The sequence below is a fragment of the Canis lupus genome, chromosome 18, assembly GCF_048164855.1.
Source record: "Canis lupus baileyi chromosome 18, mCanLup2.hap1, whole genome shotgun sequence".
Classification (NCBI taxonomy): Eukaryota; Metazoa; Chordata; class Mammalia; order Carnivora; family Canidae; genus Canis; species Canis lupus.
Window position 1 is genome coordinate 44,756,203 of NC_132855.1, and position 16,743 is coordinate 44,772,945.

The 16,743-nt window shown below is 36.5% G+C and overlaps 1 protein-coding gene across 2 annotated transcripts in view; it reads right to left on the bottom strand.

Annotated features, from left to right (window-relative positions):
• GTPBP10 (GTP binding protein 10) overlaps positions 1-16,743 on the bottom strand; it is a 28,364-nt gene continuing 11,621 nt past the window's right edge. The window contains exons 5-10 of one of the 2 annotated variants that reach the window (XM_072784263.1): positions 12,761-12,834; positions 10,815-10,867; positions 8,619-8,726; positions 7,986-8,063; positions 5,228-5,351; positions 1,377-2,064 (exon numbers count right to left, since the gene is read on the bottom strand). In XM_072784263.1, the coding sequence (XP_072640364.1) occupies positions 1,814-2,064; positions 5,228-5,351; positions 7,986-8,063; positions 8,619-8,726; positions 10,815-10,867; positions 12,761-12,834 (688 nt within the window). In that variant the 3' untranslated portion in view covers positions 1,377-1,813. Of the gene's footprint in view, positions 2,065-5,227; positions 5,352-7,985; positions 8,064-8,618; positions 8,727-10,814; positions 10,868-12,760; positions 12,835-16,743 lie in introns of both variants that reach the window. The other variant, XM_072784264.1, reaches the window with a different exon arrangement.

Below are 16,743 nucleotides of genomic sequence, written 5' to 3' on the forward strand. Positions count from 1 at the left end.
TTTAAGTAGAATATTGACACCATTTTTATTTAATATTCATAGCCAAAGGCTTCACTGAGCCTTAAATTCCAAAGTAATTTGTAATAATTTAAAAACAGCTTTGAGGGGATCCCTGGGTGGCTCGGCGGTTTGGCGCCTGCCTTTGGCCCAGAGTGTGGTCCTGGAGTCCTGGGATCGAGTCCTGTGTCGGGCTCCCGGCATGGAGCCTCCTTCTCCCTCTGCCTCTCTGCCTGCTTCTCTCTCTCTATCATGAATAAATAAATAAAATCTTAAAAAAAAACAACCCAGCTTTGAAGAATAAGTTTTATTATTTTTTTTAAAGATTTTATTTATTTATTCATAGACACAGAGAGAGAGGGGCAGAGACACAGACAGAGGGAGAAAGCAGGCTCCATGCAGGGAGCCCGATGTGGGACTCGATCCCGGGTCTCCAGGATCACACCCCAGGCTGCAGGCGGCACCAAACCGCTGCGCCACTGGGGCTGCCCTGAAGAATAAGTTTTAAAAGCTCATTAACTTGCCACTATTTTTTTAAAAAATCCAACTTAGAAAAGGTTTATATAATGAACTCATTTGGGTAAAAAAATAAACTAATAAAAAAATTCTGTAGGTATATAAAAACTTATATTAACAGTGGTCCGGGAAGGACTGGAGGGCCCGGTGTAGGAAGATGGGAACCTTTTTAAAGGTGTTTGCATGGTTTAAATTTTATTTCTTACAATGAACATACATATTTTATAATAAAACTTAGGAAAAGAAAATGTCCAATTTGTCTTTTTGAAACTCAGAAGTTTTAATCTCTTAAGAATATACTGATGATTGGGATCCCTGGGTGGTGCAGCGGTTTAGAGCCTGCCTTTGGCCCAGGGCGCGATCCTGGAGACCCGGGATCGAATCCCACGTCGGGCTCCCGGTGCATGGAGCCTGCCTCTGCCTATGTCTCTGTCTCTCTCTCTGTGTGACTATCATAAATAAATAAAAAATAAAAAAAAAAGAATATACTGATGATTGATAGTATTGTTTCAAGTTTGCACTAACCATGAAAATAGACAACAAAACAGATTTGAACGCAAGGAAATGAGACATATACCAGTCTGCTCCAAAGCATGAAAAACACTTACACTTAAGAATGAAAAATTTCCAAAAGGTGAAATTGCAAACATCTACCTGCTGGTTTCTGCTAAATATTATCTGTGATCTTTATTATCACTAAACATATGTTGAAATTTAGGCTTTTGAGGTTTTCAAAAAAAAGAGTACTACTGTATATTTAGTAGAATCAGGTACATGACAGACTCAAAAACGAACAAAACCTGGTTGCTAGAGAATACTCTTCTCTCTCTCTCTCTAAATGATCTCACTAGAGACATCGTAAGTATAGGAATACCAGAGGGTTTTATTATAGGTGGATTGTCCATAAAATTATGAGTTGTCATTTTTAGGTCTCAGTTTTTTACCACCCATTCACTTAACTATAAAACAAGAAGGAAGGTATGGTTCTTGAATAATGGTATTATACAGAAGGTTAATAATAACTAACCTCCTAAAAAATACAAGTCTGTGGAAAAACTTACAAATGAACATAATTTTAGTATCATTTTTAATAGATTTAAATTACATCTATCCAGGGGATCCCTGGGTGGCTCAGGGGTTTGGCGCCTGCCTTTCGCCCAGGGCGTGATTCTGGAGTCCCGGGATCGAGTCCCACGTCAGGCTCCTGGCACGGAGCCTGCTGTCTCTCTGCCTCTCTCTCTCTCTCTATCATGAATGAATAAATAAAATAAAATAAAATCTTAAAAAAAAAAAATTACATCTATCTGGGGCTAGTAACAGGACTCTTTGGTGGTGGCTTACTATAAGATACTGTATTAGAAATCTGTAAATTAAGCAACTGTTTCTTATGATACACATCATCTTCCTGATTAGCATGTTCATCCAGAGATTTTCTTATATAGTTCTTTAATTCATCTATTCCTTCTCCTGTAGTTGCAGAGATGGGGATGATATGTTGGAACTCCATGGTCCTCTTTGGAATCATGTTTTTTTCAAATAAATGCAGAAATTCTGAAACAAAGAACACACAACTAAGCTGATTTTCATTGTCTTTGAAAGTAAATTAAAACTGTCTTAGAGGTTTGACTTATGAATCAAGCTACTAAAAACTTAGCATTTTTAATTTTTTTCCTTCCCTCATTAATAAGCTCTTAGAAACTTTTGTTTTTAAAAATGAGAATTTGGGGCGCCAGGGTGGCTCAGTAGGTAGAGTGTCTGCCTTCGGCTTGGGTCGTGATCCTGGGGTCCTGGGATGGAGTCGTGCATGGGGTTCCCTGCTCAGCAGGGAGTCAGCTTCTCCCTCTCCCTCTACTTATCCCCCAGCTTGTACTCTCAAATAAATAAAATCTTTTAAAAAATTAAATCATAAAAAAATAAAAATGAGAATGGTAAGATTCTTGGCACATAAGTGAATATTTGTAGGATGAATATATTTTAAACCAAATTAAGTATAAATAAAAGATAAATCATACATGATTTACTTACAAAAGCAATAAATTTGTTTTTTTTTGGAGGAGTTCAATGAAGTCAGGCAACAGAGTTTCTAAAAGACTTATGTATAAAGTAGCATCATTCATGATTTGGGATATTGTAGCTTGCATCAGTACACAGGTGGCCGTCAGCTGCCCTAAACTATAGACTTACTATCACTGGTGCTAAGAGCTGTACTAAAATTGAAAAGGGTATGGGGACTGTTCAAGGGGAGGTCATTTCAGATGAGTCCACACTACCAACCCACAGGGGGAGAAAGCTATTATATTACGGTTTCCTCTTCCCTGCCTCCAAGACAATGGGAGGGTCAATGGCATACTGATGGGATAGGTTAATATGGATATGAACTGGAAAGGCTGGACTGAGAGAAACTGGACAAGTCAACATGGAGCTTGGTTTCTGAGATTCACACACCGCTAAGGAAGTTGAAAAAAGCTAACTTAGGAATTATCACTGAGGGCACTAGATTTTGTTTCATGACAGTCCAAAATAGGCACAAACTCTTGAGTTATCCTCCCTTCTGATACCTCCTCTGAAAACCCCCCTTTCTGCAAGACCAACTAACAAATAGATGAATAATCTCATAAAGCAAGTAACATTAAGGAATAAAGAGCACTCAGTAGTTCCAGGAGCATTTATATCTTGAAAGTTATTTATGAACTCAAGCACAGCTCCAATATGTAAATTACACAGGGCAAAGATTTTTGAGAGGGAGGAAGGATCTTCTGGTGCTGTCTGCTAGTCCTAGTACACTATAATTTATTTCCCCAATTTTTATCCAAAGGATAAAAACAGAGAAGTTAGTACCATTCAAAAACATATTAGCCACCTTCCACCCACTCAACTTCCTCATTTGTGAAGAGGTCCTCTACTAGACTCAGAAAAATGAAACCATCATTACTGTAGGATAGGAAGTGTTCTGCAAAGTTCAATATTCAAAACTGTGGAGAGTCCCTTTAAGTTCCTTTACACAAAGTGGTCCATTTAAGAGCAAATTTCAAACAAATAGATCCTTTTGCAGTAACAGCATCTGTTATTCTGTCACACACACATAGGTATTCAAATTCTTTTTTTTTTTTAATTTTTTATTTATTTATGATAGTCACAGAGAGAGAGAGAGAGAGAGAGAGAGAGAGGCAGAGACATAGGCAGAGGGAGAAACAGGCTCCATGCACCAGGAGCCCGACGTGGGATTTGATCCCGGGTCTCCAGGATCGCGCCCTGGGCCAAAGGCAGGCGCCAAACCGCTGCGCCACCCAGGGATCCCCGGTATTCAAATTCTTTTTAAAACATTAGCACTTTTGGGATCCCTGGGTGGCACAGCGGTTTGGTGCCTGCCTTTGGCCCAGGGCGCGATCCTGGAGACCCGGGATCGAATCCCACGTCGGGCTCCCGGTGCATGGAGCCTGTTTCTCCCTCTGCCTATGTCTCTGCCTCTCTCTCCCTCTCTCTCTGTATGACTATCATAAAAGCTGGTTCGCCATTGTTCCCACAAATCTGTGACTGTTCCATGTCCTTTCACTAAATTCTTTATTGTTCACAAAACAAACAAACAAACAAAAAAACATTAGCACTTTTCAGAGTACTTTGCTGACATTGCAAAGATATACACTTCTTTAGAACTATTTGCTCTGGTTTTACATTATGGTATATTAGTTCTAGAGCTTCTGAAGTATGTTAAAGTGAAAGAATTTACTTTAAATTCTTTTCAGATGTTGACTTTTTCCTCTTTTGATCCAAATCCCATTAACTCTTTATTTTTTTCTAAGATTTTATTTATTTATTCATGAGAGACACAGAGAGATATAAGCAGTGGGAGAAGCAGGCTCCATGCAGGGAGCCAAACGTGGGACTCGTGGGACTCGGCTCCTCGGCTGGCGTGACCAGTAGGGGGACACAACACAGGTTGCCCAGTTAAATGTGACTTTCAGATAAAGGACAAATAAAATTTAAATTTTAATATATGCATGTCCCTCCCAGGGCAACATTTGGGACTTACTTACACTAAAATATTATCTGTAATTTATCTTAAAGTCACATTTAACTGGGCTTCCTGCTTTTTGTTTTGTTTTTCCAAATTTTGCAACCCTATTCATGCAAGCAGAGATGGAGTCACCTGCAAACCGGTCCAAGTCTAACACTTTGTCCCTGGGCTGGGTGCACATTGTGGGAGTACTCAGTCCCTGCCTTGAGAAGCCCACACTGAAAGGGAGGCTGACTGATCAACCCACTGTTAGGGTACAGCGCATCAGTGCACAGCGCAAGCGCAGCACCGACACCCAGGGGCACCTACCTTTGTCCAGTGCTATGGGACACTACTCGCAGCCAGTTAGTTCTTGATGGTCTTGATCCTGGGTCTCCAGGATCAGGCTCTGGGCTGAAGGTGGAGCCACCTGGGTGACCCCTCCATTAACTGTTTAAAGGTCCAGTTTAAATTTTACTTCTTCATGAAGCCTGACTTTTTCTTTTGACTCCTCTAACTTACTATCCATATCATGATTCTGAAACTTGGTAAGTACTATGTTACAATGTTATTTAAAATTTCATAATAATGTGTTCTTTCTTCAAACATGATTTTTTTTTTTAAGAGTAGCAACTGTAAGTTTCTTTTCCATTGATTATACCACTCTCTCCACACAATAGGTAATCATTGAACTGCCATTAAATGAACAAATGGGTTTACCTTTAGGATTCTGGAGTTGATGCATCAGTATATGGAACTTATCTTGAGCACCTGGCAAGTCCATTTTATTAACTGCCAGGAGTGCAGGTTTTCTCTGAAGTTCCTCTTTGTACAACTCCAATTCCTTTAAATCAAAAAAGAAAAACCAAATAATTTTATTAAAATATCTATATAGATTACATATTTGGTAACATCTTTCTTGGTAGGACTGGGTAATCTAAAGCCCACTCCCATTTCTGAAATGCAAGAAATCTCAACAGCCACAAAATTAAGTGACAAAGAAAATTCATAAAATGCTTACTGGTTAGGTCAAGACCTTACTGGTTAGGTCTTAGCTATGACATCAATGCACAAGCAAAATAAACAAACAGAACTTCATTAAAATACAAAATTTTGTGCTTTAAAAAATATCATAGGGCAGCCCCGGTGGCCCAGCGTTTTAGCGCCACCTGCAGCCTGGGGTGTGATCCCGGAGACCAGGGATCAAGTCCCATGTGGGGCTCCTGCATGGAGCCTGCTTCTCCCTCTGCCTGTGTCTCTGCCTCTCTTTCTCTCTGTCTCTCTCATGAATAAATAAATAAAATCTTAAAAAAAAAAGTCATAAAGTGAAGACAGGGGCACCTGGATGGCTCAGTCAGTTAAGCATCTGCATTTGGCTCAGGTCATGATCTCAGGTTCCTGGGACTGAGTCCCCTCACCATCAGGCTCCCTGATTCTCCCAGGATCTGGGATCAAGCCCTGAGCCAAAGGTAGATACTCAACCACTATGCCACCCAGGCATCCCACAAGTAACCCATTTTTAAAAATGGGCAAAGAATCTGGTCATTTCTCTAAAGGCATTCAAGTGGCAATTAGCATATGAAAGAATGCTCAACATAGTTAGTCACTAGAGAAATGCAGGTCAAAGCCATAATAAAATACCACTTCATGCCTAGTAGGGTAACAAAAATAAAAAACACAGACAAGGGACACTTGGGTGGCTCAGCGGTTGAGCATCTGCCTTTGGCTCAGGACTTGATCCCAGAGCCCTGGGATCGAGTCCCGCATTGGGCTCCCTGCATGGAGCCTACTTCTCCCTCTGCCCTGTGTGTCTCTACTTATCTTTCCCTGTGTCTCTCACAAGTAAATAATAAAATCTTAAAAAAAAAAAAACAAAAAAAAAACCACAAGACAAAATAACAAGTGTTGGCATTCATGTGGAAAAATTGGAACTTTCACATACATTGCTAGTGCAATTATAAAATAGTACAATGATGCTGCCACTCTGTAAAAACCTGGCAGTTCCTCAAAATGTTACATGTTGACTGTATTAGCTAGCAATTCTACTCTTAGGTCTACATGCCCAAGAGAAATGAAAACATGTTCATACAAAAAACTGTATTCAAATGCTCACAGGAGCATTATTCATAATGGACAGAAAGTGACAAGGATTTAAGATATACAAGTCCTGGAGGTAAGTGACATGATGCTGTGTTAGAGAGAAATCATAGGGCTGAGAATAGAAAGTAAGGCAGGAAGGGCAGAGATGGACTGTTAGGTAGGAGCCAACCCTTGCCAGACCTCAAAAACCATGTTCAGGGCAAGACTTTAACCTGACAACAGTGGAGGACCATTGAAGTGTTTTAAGCAGGGAACAAACATCTGCTTGGTTCTTTCATAAAGATCAATCTAGTTGCCACATTAAAAAAAATGGACTCAAGAATTGTATTATAATAGCATCGTGTGGTGACAGATGGTAGCTACACTTGTGGTAAGCATAGCATGATGTATAGTTGTTAAAGCACTGTGTTTACACACACTGTGTTTATATAATGTAACTTTATGTGTCAAGTCAATATCAATTTTAAAAAATGGACTGAAGTGAGACTGGAAGCAAGGAGACCACGTTGGAAGAGTTAAAGCATTCTAGTGAGAAGGGCTGATAATTTTAACGGTGTGGATGAAGACAAGTAGACGAGTTTCAGAAATTTAGGATATAAAACTGACAAGGCTTAATGCAGATGGTGAGAAAGAATAGAGACCAACATCCAGGCTTCTGATTCACATACCCAGTAAAGTTCTGGGGAGGATGAAGAGTTAAAAAGAAAAAATTCAGTTGTATACATATTAAATTGGAGAACCTAATGGGATTTCCAATGAAAGATATCCATTAGGCAGCTAGTCTAAAGCATAACCAAAAGATCTAGGTATCAGAAACAGATTTGGCAGTCATAAGTATATTAACTGTAACTGAATGCTAAATAAAAAGAATGAACAGGAAAGAGCATAAAAAATAGACTGAGAAAGAGTCTAAAAAGTAGGTATTAAAGTTCAAGCACAATAAAGTCTGAGAAGGATATAATAGGGATTTAGAATCAAGGAGCATTTTGGCGTGCCTGGGTGGCTAGGTCATGATCCTGGGGTTCTGAGATGGAGCCCCACGTTGGGCTCTCTGATGAGTGGAGAGTGTTTCTCCCTCTCCCTCTGCCTCTACCCTCTCTGGTGCTCTCACATTCTCGCTCACTCTCATTCTCTCAAATAAATAAATAAATAAAATCTTAAAAAAAAAAAAAAAGAATCAAGGAAGATTTCATTGGTTGTAATAGTTTGAAGAGTGGTTTAAGAAGACTGGAGGAAACAAGGTTAGATAATTCTTTGACCTCAAAGCTTCAAAAAGTACAGGTGGAATATGTATCTATTCTAATTATCTGTAACTTAATACAGTTCCATATGGTTATATATTAGACCAAATACAGACATAATAAAACAGAAAACCTACTTTTATAAGTAGTATTATGGTTTCAAAGGCAGTTCTATACTGAGTTTGGGAAGAAAGTTGAAATCCAAAAATATCAACCTAAAAAAAGATGGAAAGAGTCTGTAACATATAAACAAGAGTTATAGATTTTTATGTTTTGAAATGTTTTATTCTCTCAAGCTAAAAGTAACTTCTCAATTTATATACAATTGGTGTTTAGTAATTCTAAATAAGTAAGAGAAACTGCAGTGTCAAGACAGCCATAATTATTCTGACAAAATCACAATCATTAATGAAATGAGAAACTAGTATAGATAAAACAATTTGTATATACTATATAGAAAATCTCATGTATAACTCTAGTACCATCAATGAAGTAGGAAAGAGATACTATAAAACATAGCAGTATGCTGACAATCTTAAGGAATTAAATCTTGACAAGTATGGCCACTTGTATCTGATACAGTAATGCCATTTCTACCCCCGCATTATAAACAGAGTTTACTTACTATATTTGACCCTCATTTAAACATTTAGGGAGTAACATATGATACTATCTTATCTTTAAACCTTATTATAAACAATTTCTAGGAAAACTAAACACATTGACATTCACACTCATTCAAACATTACATTGGTATGCATATGACTTACAACAAAAAGTAGTTGTCTAGTTCTTTCTATATGCTTGAGGAATTTGTGGCCCATTCCTTTGTTCATATGTGCTCCTTCTATTAAACCAGGAAGATCAGCTACTGATATCTAATACCAAGTTAAATGGTTTGATAAAAAGAAAAAAAAAATTACATCCCCAAATCTGCATATTTCAAATTCAGTTACTAATTTGTGATTACCACTACATTTTTATAAAGTCAAGATACCTTTATAACAAAAAAGTATTAAGAATCAAAATCCTTTGTTATCAAAAATTAAAGTCTCATTTTTACTTATTAATCTAACAAACTAAGAATTCTAGGGATTAGTTTAACATTTATTAATCATGCAAATTCTCTTCAGAATTCCATAAAATATATATATTTTTTTAAATATATTATTCAAATATGAACCAGTCATAGAGTTTCAACTCTCAGAATTCTTAAAAGTATAGAAGGATATTAATTCAGCAGACATTGACTTAGTATAGTTCTGTAGTTTCAAATTTTAAATTTCATATATAATTGATTATGTGGCACCACTGTTCCTTTTCTATTCTACCAAGGGGACTATGGACCATTCTTGAAAAGTAAAGGATGTAATGTTCCTGTAACTCCTTTTTGAAGTGGTAAGTTATTAACCATTAGTCTGCATTTGTGGTTTTCAAACCTCATTGCATGTTATAAACACCCAGGTATCTTTTATAAAAATACCAGGCCCTACCCCCAGGGATCTGGTTTCAAATCTCTGGGGCCCAGGCTTCATTTACTTGTCGTTCTGAAGTCACCTGGTTAATTTTGATGTGCAGTAAGGGATGAGAAGCACTGCTTTTCACAGGATTTCAGAATTTTAACGGAAATTGTGGCTATGTGACTAAGCTGTCACACAGACAAAATATAATAGAGGACTCATGTTCTGAAGCATTTTTTTTTTTCAGGTCTTGAAATTTTGTTTGCGTTCTCCACTGAGAATTTTGCTATGGAGAATTAAGTTTCCCTTAAAATTTACAATGTTCTCTTTTTCTCTACTGTTCTCTATATTAATATTATCCCATATTTATAATTTTATTTATTATTCTACATATTGGCTGGTTTTAAATATTTACTGTTATACGACTATTATAAAGGAATATAAATCCTTTATGTATTTTAATTATGTCAATGGATTGTATGAAACTACACTGATACATCATTGCCTATTCCATACTTTATATTAGGGTTCACTATTGGTATTGTACATTCTATGGCTTTGACAAATGAATGTCATGTACTCACCATTATAGTATCATACAGAATGGTTTCACTGCCCTAAAAATCCTCTGTACTCTTCTATTTATCCTTTCTTTCCCTTTAATCCTCGACAACCACTGATCTTTTTGCTATGACTATAATTTTGCCTTTTTCCAGAATGTCACATAGTTAGAACCATACTGTATGCAGCCTTTTCAGACTGGCTTCCTTCAGTTAGTGACATGTATTTAAGGCTCTTCCATGTCTTTTCAGATCTTCATAGCTCAATATTCCATAATTACCACAGTTTGTTTGTCCATCTACTGAAGGACATCTTGGTTGCTTCAAGTTTTGGCACTTATGAACAGGCTGCTACAAACATGCATGTGCAGGTTTTTGTCTGTATGTAAGTTTTTAATTCATTTGGGTCAATATCAAGGAGCATAACCACTGATCATACATTGCATATTTTTCAAAGTTTGTTACTTTGTTTTTTTATTTTTACTGTAATTATTAAAAGATCTATAGCAATTTCTTATCAAGGAAAAATAAATTTTAATAGCTAGACCAGAATCCCGTTCAATTAAAAAAAATTTTTTAGAAAGAGAAATTTGGAATAAATTCAATTCCATGAACTTTAGAAAATGTTTTCAGGAAACAAGAATCAATAATGAAATATGGCAGTAAAATATGGACTTGCAATGAGAGCAGAGATCAGAGATTGGATACTATGCTATAATGATAAACCAGACCTAAACTTTGGATGGACAAAAGTTATATTTTTATACAATATTTGACTATGATCATGCTCAGGAAAGTTGACTCGATCACAGTCTCATTTACGAAAAACAAAATCCTGCTACTTTCTTCCCCTAACACCACAAAAACAATCATGTATTACAAAGTCCAAGTACCAAAAGCAAGTACTTTCATTTATAACCAAGTGTCTCATTTAAAAAATACTCACCTGTTTGAAATCATTATACATTATCTTTCCAAGTTCAGGCTTTAATGTTGTAACTAAAAGAAAAAGGCCCAGTAAATTAAGGCTAGAATAAAGGCTGGTATTCTCAAAATTGACTTAGCATTATGTATAAAATGAATAATATTTCTTTTTTGTAAACAATTTAATTCAGATTTTGTTGGAATGGAAAATACAATTATAATCTGCATAGGCCTAGATCTAATCTAATCAGTGGACTTCAAAATTCTTTGGTTGTACTTTAAGGAGCATAATAAAGATGCTGGTGGGAAGAACAGAATTTTGGTTTCTATCACTGGGTCTGTGGGTAAAATCTCTAGTCATTTCTTATTCAGTTATCCTCAAGCCTCATAATTCTGTAGTAGCCTTCTTCATATGACTCTAAACTTTACTTCTTTCCTTCTCAAGAGTCCCTGTATTATAACAATAAATATTGGCAATGTCATTTATAAAAATTAGTCCAAAATTAACTCTCCTTCAACAGAGTTTAATTTTAGGATCCCTGGGTGGCGCAGCGGTTTGGCGCCTGCCTTTGGCCCGGGGCGCGATCCTGGAGACCTGTGATTGAATCCCACGTCGGGCTCCCTGCATGGAGCCTGCTTCTCTCTCTGCCTGTGTCTCTGCCTCTCTGTCTCTCTCTGTGTGACTATCATGAATAAATAAATAAAATCTTAAAAAAACAAAAACAAAAACAGAGTTTAATTATAAAATGGCTTAATTTTATTTTCCGGGTTAATGTATGTTTCTGGATCTTTTTGTTTAATGATGGCAGGGATTCTATCACATTAATTCATTACTTAGTCTAAGCATCCATTACATTTCATTTAGCTACTGCAATAGCCCAATAGCCTATTTTTCCCAGGCCCATTCATGTTTCATGCCAATCCATTTTCTATATTATATGCAGAAACATCTTTTTGAAAAGCAAATCTAATCATTTTATCCTTTGATTAAAAGGCTATCAGCGGCTCTTTAGATATAAAGAGCAAATAAAGCCTACCTGGTCTATATGATACAGTCTCTACTTAACATCTCCAGCCTTATCAATTCGCTCTTTACCTTTTTTTTTTTTAAGATTTTATTTATTCAAAAAAAAAAAGATTTTATTTATTCATGAGAGAAACAGAGAGGCAGAGACACAGGCAGAGGGAGAAGCAGGCTCCATGCAGGGAGCTTAATGTGGGACTCAATCCCGGAACTCCAGGATCACACCTTGAGCTAAAGGCAGATGCTTAACTGCTGAGCCACCCAGACATCCCAATTCCCTATTTACCTCACTACATGTTTTCTTGACACACAAATCTCCCTGCCACCACAGAGCTTTTGTGTACATGCTATTTTGTCTGACTATAGCACCATTCACATCCACTGTTATTAACTCGTATATTCTTCACACCTCAACTCTAGCATAACATTTCCCCCAAAAAACTTTAAAGCAGCCACCTACAGTCTTTCATAGAATCATATTACATTCCCTCATAGTCAGGTGTGATATACGTACCTTCCCCTACTAGTCTGTAAGCTCAGTAAGAGTCAGAACAGTATCTATTTACCAGTCTTTATAATTCCAGAACCCATTGTAGTTCACAGAAATAAATACTTGCTAAATGAATGAAAGAACAGTGCTTGATAAAAGGTAGGTGCTCATAAAATCGCATCTAAATCAAATAAATGATTATGCAAAGGAGAAATAAATGCAACAAAGCAAGTATCTAACAAGTACTAGAAACTCTGTTGAGGGCTATAGAGATTTCAAGGATTAATGGGAAATGCATGTATTCTATCAGCCAAGAGTTTTCTTCTTTTTTTTTTTTTTTAAGAGTTTTCAAACTAAGGCTACCTCAGAGTTTTCATTTTATTCATACTCAAAGAAAGATTAGACTTTAAAAATTTACCTCTGCACATTAAAATACACAACAAATTATACTTACATGCATAATCTGCAATTGCAGGTTTTGCATGAGAAATCTGACTTAGCAAAGAGGATTTTCCAGCATTTGGGAATCTGAAATGAAAAAATAAATATATTAAAACAAATATTAGTATTATTAATATTAGTATTGCTTATCTCTGAATTTCTAACATTTCGGGAAGCAGATTTCTTCAATATTTCTGAGAATAAAAGAATATAAATGAAATATCCTGAATGAAGTATACATATGAAAAAAGTAAAGATAAATTCATGCTGGACACTAAAGATGTCTCAGTATTGGAAGTAAATAATCCAATTATCTTTTAAAAACCTGTAACTCATAGAAAAACAAAAAGAAATAAAAATACCAACAATCCACTAATTCTCACAAAAAATGACAAAATATTGCTTACATTGCTTTGTAGATTTTTCTTTAATACATTTTATATGGACATTTCCAAATATATACAAAAGTAGAAAGAAGTAATGAATCTCATTTAGCAATCACCTAGCTTCAATAAGTAACACATTCCCAATACTTTTTTAAAGTTGGTTTGAACAGGGACTCACATAAGATCCGTGTATTACAACTGGTTGATATATGCCTTAAATTTCTTTTGGTAAAGGCCCCCTCTTCCCCATATTGTTTCCTCTTTGCAATTCTAATTTATTTGGTTTTTTTTTTTTTTTAATATTTATTTATTTGAGAGAGAGAGCATGTGTAAGCAGCAGAAGGGGTACAGGGAGAGAGAGAGAATCCTCAAGCAGACTCCCACTGAGTGTGGAACCCCACAATGGTCTTGATCCCAGGACCCTGAGATCATGACCTGAGCGGAAATTAAGAGTTGGCCTGCTTACCTGACTGGGCCACCCAGGTGCCCCTGCAGTTTTATTTTTAAGGAAACTGGGTCATTTGTCCTAGTGTTTCTTTCCCATAGTCTGAATTTTTTTGAAACACTCCCATGATGTCCTTTAGCATACTCCTTTGCCCTAGTTTTTCTATAAATTGCTAGTTTGATATAATGCCTTGATCAGGTTTAGTTTTGATTTTTTTTTTCCTGAAAGACTACTTCATAGTTGGTTGGCCTGCTTTTTAAACTGAGTATTAAAAGGTGAACACTTTTCAAGGGCACACTGTAATTTACTTAATTTCCTATTGTCAGGCATTTAGGTTATCTCCAATGCTTTACTATTATGAATGACATTGTAAAAAAACAAGTATACAGCAAGAAGGACATATACCAACATTAAAAGTCACCCCTAAGTGGTGGAATTAATAGATAACTTTTTTCTTTCAGCCAATTACATTTCATAATATCTATATTATTTCTTTTAAAACCTTAAACACTACAGTTATTATCATTGAACTTTTTTAAGACTTATTTATTTGAGAGAGAAAGAAAGAACACATGAGTGGGGGTGGGGGGCAGAGGAAGAAGCAAACTGAGCAGGGAGTCGGAGGCAGGGCTCAGTCCCAGGACCCTGGGATCATGACCTGAGCTGAAGGCAGACACTTAACCTACTGAGCCACCCAGGCACCCCTATCCTTGAACTTTTACATACATCTTTAATCTCTTTCTTGAGAGACATTTCTTGATGAGAAAATACTGATTTACAATATAATTAAAACATATGCCTGTTATAATAAAGGCTTTGATTTTATTGCTAAATTTGCCTCAGGAAAGGCCTACCATATAAAAGAAAGTACTAGGAATGGGAGGCACTTAAGAGATGATTTCCTCAATTCCATTAAGATATTTTCATTAAATTTATCAAAAAAATATTTATTAAGGATTAACTCACACCAGGCAATATACTATGATCAGAGATATGGCAATCAGTGAAACAACTGTGATCCCTGCTTTTATAGTTTTCATTCAAATTGGAAAAAGCTCTTCTTATAAAACACACCAAAACTTTCACTTGGAATAATGGCGTAATATTTTGGAAATATCCATCTGAAATTCTATAAAAATTTATAACCTTTTAGTAGAGCTTTTTTAACATTAAAAATAAATCTAATTAAAATATCTCATTAAATACATTTTCCTTGGGATGCCTGGGTGGCTCAGCGGTTGACCATCAGCCTTCTGTTCAGGGCATGATCTTGGTCTGGGGATCGAGTCCCGTATCAGGCTTCCTGCAAGGAGCCCGCTTCTCCCTCTGCCTATGTCTCTGCCTCTCTCTCTGTGTCTCTCATGAATAAATAAAATCTTAAATATATATGTATATGTATATGTATCTATGTATGTCTTCCTATGATGAATTTAAAATAAAATTAGGTGAGGTTTTTTTAATGACTCATTTTCCTATGGAAATACAGTACTGTCTGATATCTTACTATACCCAGGCCCTTGTAACTTTTTGAAATGCAAATTGCAATAATTTTTATTTATGATTATCCCTAACTAGACTTGCTTATTTCTTTCCATTATCTTCATATTTTCATAATAGTATTAAACACAGAAAAATATCAGCCAGCAACTATTTCCAAAGAGATCAAAATATGAGAAGAAATAGGATGCTAACGGTTGAAGAAATGATAATTGAGATTTTACCTGAAAAGTACTTAATAAAAATTTTAGAGACTGAAATCCAACTGATGTAGGAATGAGTTAGGGGCAGACAGGGCTAGTCAGGGAAAGATAAGAGAAAGGCCCCAGAATCAGGCTCCTACCCATCCCAAGAAAACAGAGGTAAGACAGTAAAAACAGAAAAAAATAAACCTGGCTCCCTAGTTCCAAAATGTTAGGGAGTATTCCCCTTTAATAGCTACTAGGCTCACAGAAACCCCAGATGTAGAGAATTATGGAGGAGACATTAACCAGAGAGAAGGAACACCTTGTTTGTGCTCATGATATTTACAAAGAAACATCTTGTTTGATAAGGGAAGGGAGAAGAAATGTGTGGGAAATATTAGAAAGGGAGACTAGAACATAAAGACTCCTAACTCTGGGAAACGAACTAGGGGTGGTGGAAAGGGAGGAGGGCGGGGGGTGGGGGTAAATGGGTGACGGGCACTGACGGGGGGCACTTGACAGGATGAGCACTGGGTGTTATTCTGTATGTTGGCAAATTGAACATCAATAAAAAATAAATTTATTATTAAAAAAAAAAAGAAACATCATGTTACAAGTCCACCATGTTTGTTCTAAATATCCACCCTGATATTGACAGGAAATTTACCAAGTCCCCTCCCCCCCCCAGTTCCCTATAAAAGATAGACTATAAAAGCCCTCAGGGGCAACCCTGTCAGAACCCCTCTGGCTTTTGAGAGCTTTCTCTGTATCTCTGCTTAATAAACCTCTATCACTTTGCTATGTTACAGTCTGCGAGATTGATTTTTCGACTCCAGGAGACAAGAACAAAGCTCTCCCATATCACAACCTATGCAAAGATCAGATTTGAGAAGAGCAGTACAAATAAATATGTATATAGGACACCTTTCTTCTAAGATGCAGTTCATTCCTGAAACCAGCAAACAGGTATCTGCTTACGCTGGTACTCACAGTAATAACTTTTTAAGAATAGTTGCCCAATTTAAAAACACTAAAATACATGTTAAGCATTGTACTTAACAAACTCGATGCTTTAAAAAAAACCCTCGATGCTTCAATTATTGACTGTAATAGCAAAACCACTTCTGAAAAGCTTAGTACTATATGTACTCTCCAATACATTGACAATGTAGTGATGATGATGATGGTAACAGCTACCATTCATTCATTGAACATTCATAAATCCAAGGAATGTATTGTAAATGTGTTTTCTTACATTTTACCATCTCCAGCCACTACTAAAAATGAGAAAACAAAGGCTTAGAGACATTCTACAACTTATTTAAGACATTCCAGGTGGCCTTCAGAGGATATGAAACTCTAACCCAAATAGTCACTCACTTGAGTTCCCCATCCTCATCCCACCTTTATTACTTAGTCTTGTGAGGCTCTTTAGTCTGTAAAAGTGTTTACAGAATCTGAAACACATTTTCGTAACAAATGA